Source organism: Gallinula chloropus, assembly GCF_964237585.1.
Source record: "Gallinula chloropus genome assembly, chromosome: 13".
Classification (NCBI taxonomy): domain Eukaryota; kingdom Metazoa; phylum Chordata; class Aves; order Gruiformes; family Rallidae; genus Gallinula; species Gallinula chloropus.
Window position 1 is genome coordinate 20,034,955 of NC_140098.1, and position 7,829 is coordinate 20,042,783.

A 7,829-nucleotide genomic window follows, 5' to 3' on the forward strand; every position below is an offset into this window, starting at 1 on the left:
ACGCTGAATGTATTTAAACAAGATAAAAACCCTAAGGAGGAGACAACATCTCCTGCAGAAACAGCCCTGCTCCATCTAGGGACTGAAGGAGGAAATGGCTGAGGGCCAGAGATGTCCCTGAAATCCTCCTGGTCTGCCCTTCCAGGGCGGAAAGGGACCGGAAAGGTCCTGCCCACGAGGGCGGAGGGGTGCCAGGAAGGCAGAGGGCAGGAAAATGTCAGTGATGCCTGCCAGAGGGCAGGAGAGCACGCCCAGGGCTGGAAACACTGAGTGGGCACCGAGGAGCAATGGGTACTCCTGCTCTGGCCACCACAGGGACAGCATGGGCACTGAGAAAAGATTCTGGTGGTTTTGGGGCTGCCATGATGCCACAGGGGGATCAGGGACATACTGGGAGCATGGGTCATGCTGGGAGGGCGCGATGGTGCCCGTGGCTCTCAGAGCTATCCCTCCCCAGTAGAGCAGGGGGCACAGCCCTTCAGCCTCAACCCCCCTTCTCTCTCCCCCACTGCTTGTCCCAGACTCTCTGGTTTGACCTGCACCAGCGGCTGTCGGACAGCGAGAGCACAGCCTGCACGGTGAGAGCACCCACACTGCCCACAGGGTGCTGGGGTGTCCCCGCAGCATCGGGCCTGGGGTGGGGGTCACCGGGCTTTTCGGGTCTCTCACGCCACTGTGTTTTGGGGGGGGGTACCGGCAGTACCTCCTCCTGGTGCGGGACGAGATGACGGTGTCACACAAGCACCTGGGCGAGTTCTGCAGCTCCCTGAAGCAATACCTGAAGAGCGTGGCCGGGGAGCGGGACTGCTTCCAGTGCGTACCGCCGGCATCGGGGCTGGGGGGGACACAGCAAGGGGCACCCCACCAGCTGAAGGGCTGGGCAGAACAGCTGGGATTTGGGGGTGTAGTGATGCTTGGCCACCAAACCCCTTTTTTCATGGGTAGGGGGGGAGTTTTGAGGGAGTGTCCCCCCACTCTCCCCCCCCACACACACCCCGTGGGCTGCTGGGCTTGAGGTCAGCCGGTGGCTGCCAAGGGGGGTAGGATGCTCCACAGTTTGGGGTTCACCCCTGTCCCTGGTATCACCAGCGTCACCGCTGTGAAACTGCCCGATGGAGTCACCTTCATTGTCTACGAGTTCTGGGAGACTGAGGAGGACTGGAAGAGGTAGGGGAAAGGGTGCAAAAAGTTCGTTTGGGGGTTGGGGGAGGTGGTGGTGGAGCTGCTGAGCCCCAAGCTCTATCCCCATCTTACGTCAGGGGCAAGGGTTGATCTGTCTGTCCTGGAGCTGTCCCTGTAAAGGGGACAAGGGGCTTGGGTGGTCTCTGTGCATCTCCCACCCAGGTCTTTTGGACATGTGGAATGGGGTGCAGGGGGGGGCTCACTGGCCTGAACCATGCCGAGTGCTCTGCCCAAGGGGAGGGTGAGCAGGAATGCTGGTGTCCAGCCCCTGCCAGAGTGGACAGAGCTGTGGCAGGCCAGGGTGGGGATGGGGGGGGGATGCTGTCACCCACGCTCTCCCGACGGGCACAGGCACCTGCAGAGTGCCACCTGCAAGGGCTTCCAGCACGTCAAGGTGGACACGCTGAGCCAGCCCGAGACCATCTCCAGTGTGGCCGTGCCAGGTAGGAGGGTGGCTGCCCACACCATGGGGTGGGAAACAGGGACCCCCCCCCGGGGCCGCCAGCACCTCTCCCATTGTTGAGGAGCAGAGGTTCAGAGGGGGCATGGTGGAGGAGAGGGTGGGCAGCATGGGCTGGGCTGGGCTGGGCTGGGCAGGATGTGGGGGACAGTTGGGGTAACGTGGGACTGGGTGGGGGGGTGACTCTCACTGCCGTTCCCCCACAGCTGCCTGGTGCACCCTGAGCCGAGAGTGACCACCGGTGTCGGGGGGTCCCAACAGCACCCATCCTCGCTGCGGGGTGGCTGTGATCACCCCTGCGTGGCTGGGGGGGCGGGAGGTGTCAGTGTTACCTGTAAGCAGTGAAGGAAACCCCCGTGTCTGTCCTCAGCATCCCCCAGGATCCATCCCCCCCTTCAGCTACCCCATCACCTGGGTCACCTCTCCCTCGAGTGGGGCGGGGGGCTGCCCCCCTGGGGTCTGACAGGGAGGGGCTGGCGGGAGGGCGCCATGGGTGGGCAGAGGGGGGGAGGCAGGGTGCTGACAGCCAGGCGATGGGGAGGGGACAGGGCAAGGGGCTGATGGAGCTGTTGATAAGGGGCAGAGAAGGGAGTGGGAGACTGGAGCCCTCCCGGGGCGGGGGGGAGGTGGAGGTGTGTCCCTGTTTGTCCCCGGGGAGGAGGTGTGTGTGGGGGTGTGTGCCCGCAAGGACAGAGCCCCATGTTCCTGGGGGTCGCAGGCGGATGGTAAAGGGGGTGTCCCTGCTCCGGGGTGCCCCTTAGTGCTGCGGGGGGGGGGGTCCCCAGGGGTTTCCTTCACGTGTGCGCAGGGGCAGCGGGCGCCTTACATGGCGTGGGGGTGGCTGCTCCTCCCCCCCCCCCCTCCAACCTTCCTGTGGTCCGCACCTCTGTGCGTCTGTCTGTCCATGCGCGTGCAGCGGGTGCTGCCGGTCCCGCCCCCAGCCCCCCCCTCTCCCCCCCCCAAGTCCCTCGGGGTGCGCGGACCCTCGCCGATCCCCTGTCCTGTCTTTATTAGCGCCAAATAAACCCGCGATGGGATCCGGTGCCTGTGTCCGGGGGGGGCTGGGGGGACTTGGCTGGGGGGGGTGGTCCATGGGCGCTCAGCGCAGCAGCCCCAGCACGGCCAGGGCCGCGCTCTGCCCGCAGACGAAGGTGCCGCCCAGCACGGAGAGGACGCCCCAAGCGAGGAGAGCAGCCCTGCGGGGACACGAGCGGGGTCCGGTGGGACAGACCCCCCAGTAACGTGCCACCCCATTCACCCCATCCCCAGAGCGGGTCCCGGCTCCTGTGCCGTGCTGGCCCTGCAGCCCCTCCGGCTCCGCCCGGTGCTGCTGCAACGACACCCCAAAGCCGGTTAGAAGCCCCGGAACCTCCCCCAGCCCCGCTCATGCCCGGGTAGGGGGGCACAGACCCACCCCCACCCCCCCCCTACCCCACCCCCTGCTCCGGCACGGCGCCTCCTTTACACCTCCAACCACCCCTCCCACCCCCCCACCCGTCCGGTAGCTCCATCCCCACCCCTCTGACCAGTGCCCCCCCACCCCCCGGCCCCAGTCCCTCAGACACTGAGCCCTCAGGATGCGGCACTCACCCCCAAATCCCGCTGCTGCTCCGTTGCGGGGTCGCGGGCGCCACACACCTTCCCAAACTGCCCCAGGCAAGCCGGGCGGTCCCCTCGCTGTCCCCATCGCCCCAGCTCCTGTCGTCCCCTCCTCCTGACAGCACTCCTGGGCTCACACCCTGGTGGGTGTCCCCCAGGGACCTCTCCAAGTCCTCATCACCCATCCGGGTGGCCCTGCTAAGCCTCAGCCTTGGCCCTCCCCAGTGCTTTGGCATCCCCAGGGCACCCTTGCCCCATGCCCGGATAGCTGTGGGTTGTGTTCCCCCCCCCAGGTCCCCCTCTTGGCCAGGAGCCCAAGGTCCTGGGGTGCTCCCTCCAGCCACCTTGGAGAACAGGACCCCCACACATCACCTCCATCCCCAGCCTCCAGTGGCACAATGGACACTGATCTCCAGACAGCTGCCCACCTTGGGGCACCATGCCACTCCAACTCCCACCCTGGCCCCCACCAGGTACCTCCAAACCCTGTGGTGCTCCCTCCTTTACAGCTGCCCTGCCTTGCAAGGGGCCTGGCACCCAGGAACCACCCCAATGCCTGGGCTGCTCCCCAGTACCCAGACACACCCCTGATACTGGGACACAACCCCAATGCCCAGGCACACCCCGGTACCCAGCCACATCCCTGATGCCCAGGCACATCCCTAATACCCAGGCACACCCCATCACCCTGGCACCACGCCCCGCCCCAAGCCCAGGCACATCCCTCCATCCCCACCCTTCAGCCATGGGTCATGGGAACCCCACCCTACACCCCCCACCCCCCCACCCCCGACCGCAGACACTCACTTCTTGCGTGGCCCAAGGGTGCAGGTCCTGGTCAAGCACACCAGGCACAGCCCTGCTGCCAAGGTGGAGGCTCAGCCCTGCTGCAGCGGCACCGCTCGCGCAGGCCCCGCCACAGCATCCCCACCTGTGTCCCTGCACCCTTGAAACGGGACAGGGCAACCCGCCACCACAGCCCCCTGCACTGCAGCAATGACCTGCTTCCTCCCTCCCGCTGCCCGCTCTTGCCTGGGAAGATGAAGATGAAGAAGGCGCTGATGCCCCCGATGACCTCGATGACCTTGCCGATGTCGGGGACGAACAGGGCGATGGCGAGTGTGGTGGCCATCCAGGCGACCGTCAGCGCCACCCGGCTCCGCCGCTCGCGCCCCTCGGACACCGCCGCAGCCCCGCGCTTGGGGGTCTCCCACACATCCCGCACCACCGACCTGGGAGGGGTGTGGGGGGTGATGGGACCATGTGGAGCAGCAACAGCATGGCGGGGGGGACACCTGGCTCATCGCTGCCCCCTCACCTGCCCAGCAGCACCACGATGGGGTAGATGGTGATGATGGAGACGCCAAAGAGCAGGCGAGCGACAATGACGACCGGGTCATTCCCTGGGTAGGACATCAGGACATCGGCCGCCACGGCCTCACCAAAGGTCAGGTAGCCGTAGAGCCCTGTCAATGGTGAGGCAAGGGTGGGCAGCAGCACCCCCAGGGAGGGGGTGGCTGTGCCTCAGAAGAGGATGGAGGAGCCCCAGGGACAGCCGGGGCAAGGAGGAGCAAAGGGCTGCAGCCGCTGTGGTTACCCGTGAGGGAGTAGATGAGCAGACAGATGAGCATGGAGAGGACGGAGACGGCGACCCAGTGGGAGAAGCTCTGGTTGCGCATGCTGCTGTAGATGGCCACACAAGCCTCATGGCACTGCAAGGCACAGGGGGACAGTGCTGGGCCCTGTACAGCGACAGCTCCTGCCACCAGTGCCCTCCCTCCTGCCCATGGGTGCCTTGTTCCCTATCCCCTGTACCCAGGGCCTGGTCTCCTGCCCTGCAGCCACCTCCAGTGAAAGGCACAGATCCCCTTCCCAGCAAGGGATGGTGTCCCCATGGCCTGTGACACCCCAAGAGGCTGCCAGCACCAACCTGGCAGCTGGGGATGGTGGTACCAGGGTGACCTACCTGGAAGCCAAAGCAGATGGTGGGGATGACACTGAAGATGGATGCCCAGGAGGAGGCCCTGTGGCATGTGGAGAGGAAGCACAGAGGGGGGACTCTTGGTGGCATAAACTGTGAAGCTCAGATGCTGCCACAGAAACCTCCCTTCCAGTGATTTTGGGAGAAGGGGGGATTTCTGGGGTGAAAGGTAGGCCTGGGGGCTCTCACCCACCAACCCTGCCAGCATTGCCCCCAGCTCAACGCCCCCCTCCATGCCCTCCAGGGGTACCCATTCCATCCCTGTCTCATCCCATTGCTGATGCCATAGGGGACAGGGAAGGAGGGACGTGGGGCTCACACCCTCCTCCCCTTACCTGGAGGGCTGGGGGGGCTTGGGTGAGCCCAGGCTCTCTGCCTGCAGGTGGTACTTGAGGACGATGACTAGGGTGAGGTAGCAAGCAGCCAGCGTGCCCAGGATGCTGCCGGGGCAGGGGAGAGGATCAGCACATGGACCCCTGGCAGCTGGGAGGGAGGATGGGGTCTCACACCCCGCAGGGACATGGCGGGAGGTGGCCTGGGGGACAGGGTACCCAGAGGCAGCCCATCATGGGGGAAGCCCAGGTGGTACCTGGAGTACTTCTGGAAGCCAATCTCTCTGGGGACGGAGAGTGGGAAGATGATGAGGATGCAGAGAGTGGAGAGAGTGAAGCGCTGATCTGCGTACCAGGGGGGTGGCAAGGGGGTCCCGCTCAGCGTCCCATTGGGGTACAGGGAGTCACACACTGCAGGGGGGTTAAGCAGGGCTCAGCTGTGCCCCAAAAGGTGACCGGGGGGTGGTCAGGAGCTCCATGTCATGGCAGGGCCAGGGAGCCTTACATCCTCGGGGGTCCCAAGAAAACCCCAGGGCTGCCCCCAGCTGCCATGGGACCACCTTCCCTTCGCTCCTGGGAGTCACCAGCCCGCGGCACAGGAGGACACACCCCCCCCACCCCCAACTCACATTTCTCCAGCTGGTCACCCACCACCCTGAGGAGGGCCACGGAGATCATGAAGAGGTTGAGGAGGAAGCAGATCTCGCAGAGCTTGCCTGCTGCTGCCCCGCACACTGCCCGGACGACGCCCTGGTAGGTGGGCTGGGCACTGAGGGCCGCCGCATAGCCCAGCACAGCCAGCCCGCTCACCAGGAAGACCAGTGAGCCCTGTGGGGACAGCACACAGCACCCGGCAAGGAGCACCATGCCCACCCTTCATCACCCCAGGATCCAGGGGCACCCAGCAGGGCCGTGGCAGGGGACAAGGTTGCCAGCAGAAGGATGGAGACCCAGCCCTCCATGACGGCTCAGGGTCAGAGTTGGGGCTTGGGGCTGGCAGAGGGCAAGCCACCGATTTTATTTTAGGCTGAGCTAAAAGTGTGGCTTCCGATGCCCGGAGCACCCACCTCCAAGAAGGCGGCAGTGGCGGCTCTTACACCCCTGTCCTGGATGGTCCCTTCCGCTGCGCTGCGGAGGGTCCCTGCCAGCGCCCCAAACACCGGGGCCAGTCACCCCCACCCTTCCTCCCCCCCTTCCCCAGGTCCGTTGGGGACCCGGCAGCCCCAGGGGGCCCGAGTCACACCCGGCCCATCCCCGGCCTCAGCAGCCCCAGGGGCCAATTCCCCCCGGCCCTCGCCCCGGCAGCCCCTTACCAGCTCCACCAGGAGGGCGGGCGCGGCGCCCCCGGCCCGGCTGAAGGCCCAGGGGAAGCTGAGCAGCCCCGCGCCCAGCGCAGACTTGAGCATGATGAAGACGGCGCCGGCGGAGGAGAGCCCGGCGCTGCGCCCCGCCGCCGGCAGCAGGGGCCGGCCCTCGCCCGCCGCCCGCTCCATCCCGGCGCCTCCCTGGCAAGCGCTCTGGGCCGGGGCGGGCAGGGGGAGCGCGGCCCCCATCACCCCGCGCAGGGCCCCGCGGGGGCGGGCGCGGATGAGCTGGGGGCCCCCAGGACCCTCCCGCCCCGACCCGCGAGAGAGGGGAGGAGGGGACACCGGGGGACGGGGAGGGGACCGGCCGTGGGAACTGGGCTCGCTCACGTCTGATCACCCCTGCGGCTAGGGCGCGGGGGAGGGGAGGGAGGTGGTGGGCACTGAGCCCCCGCGGGCAGCCATAGGACCAGGGGCCACGCACCCTCCGCACTCCGTGCACGTCCGTCTGCGTGAGGGCACCCCCGGCTCCAAGAGCTAGTACCGACCATAGGGGCTGGGCAGGCTGCGGGGTTTCCTCCCTCCACCTGGGTTCGCCCCATCCATCACACTCCCACCACAGGGCACTTCAGAGCATCCCGGGGGCAGAGAGGGTGAGGGGAGATGGCAGCACCAACCACCCTTCAGCTGGTGGGTCCTTTGCTGCACCTTGGGTGCAGGATGAGACCAGCACCCTTGAGGCTCTGCAGCAGCCCACCAGGATGCTCCAGCACTCAGAGCCTTTAGTGAGGAGCCACTCCATCCCTTTCCACAGGGAAACAGTGTGCCAGGATAACAGAGGGGGACGATTCTATGACAGATGCTGTGGAGGATGCCCATGGAGAATGCTGCACCCCGCAGCGACAAGGGGCCTGTCCCCTCTGCTTTGTGGTGCTCAGGGCACAGGCCCTGCCACTGGCTGACAGCCCCTA

The 7,829-nt window shown here is 66.5% G+C and overlaps 2 protein-coding genes across 2 annotated transcripts in view; one reads left to right on the forward strand and one right to left on the reverse strand.

Moving 5' to 3' along the window:
• Positions 1 to 1,877, forward strand: part of NECAB2 (N-terminal EF-hand calcium binding protein 2) — a gene marked incomplete at both ends in the record, with an annotated part of 74,006 nt that extends 72,129 nt beyond the window's left edge. Inside the window, 5 exons of the mRNA XM_084270256.1 lie at positions 522 to 578; positions 701 to 813; positions 1,090 to 1,167; positions 1,534 to 1,625; positions 1,849 to 1,877. Of these exons, the coding sequence (XP_084126382.1) occupies positions 522 to 578; positions 701 to 813; positions 1,090 to 1,167; positions 1,534 to 1,625; positions 1,849 to 1,877 (369 nt within the window). The remainder of the gene's footprint in view (positions 1 to 521; positions 579 to 700; positions 814 to 1,089; positions 1,168 to 1,533; positions 1,626 to 1,848) is intronic.
• Positions 1,878 to 2,741: 864 nt separating this feature from the next.
• Positions 2,742 to 7,047, reverse strand: SLC38A8 (solute carrier family 38 member 8; the record flags this gene model as incomplete). The annotated part of the gene is made up of 9 exons (XM_084270304.1): positions 2,742 to 2,972; positions 4,173 to 4,473; positions 4,560 to 4,707; positions 4,839 to 4,953; positions 5,208 to 5,265; positions 5,558 to 5,662; positions 5,812 to 5,965; positions 6,184 to 6,382; positions 6,868 to 7,047. 9 exons carry the CDS (start codon positions 7,045 to 7,047, stop codon positions 2,742 to 2,744), a joined length of 1,491 nt encoding a protein of 496 aa, XP_084126430.1.
• Between the last annotated feature and the right edge of the window lie 782 nt (positions 7,048 to 7,829).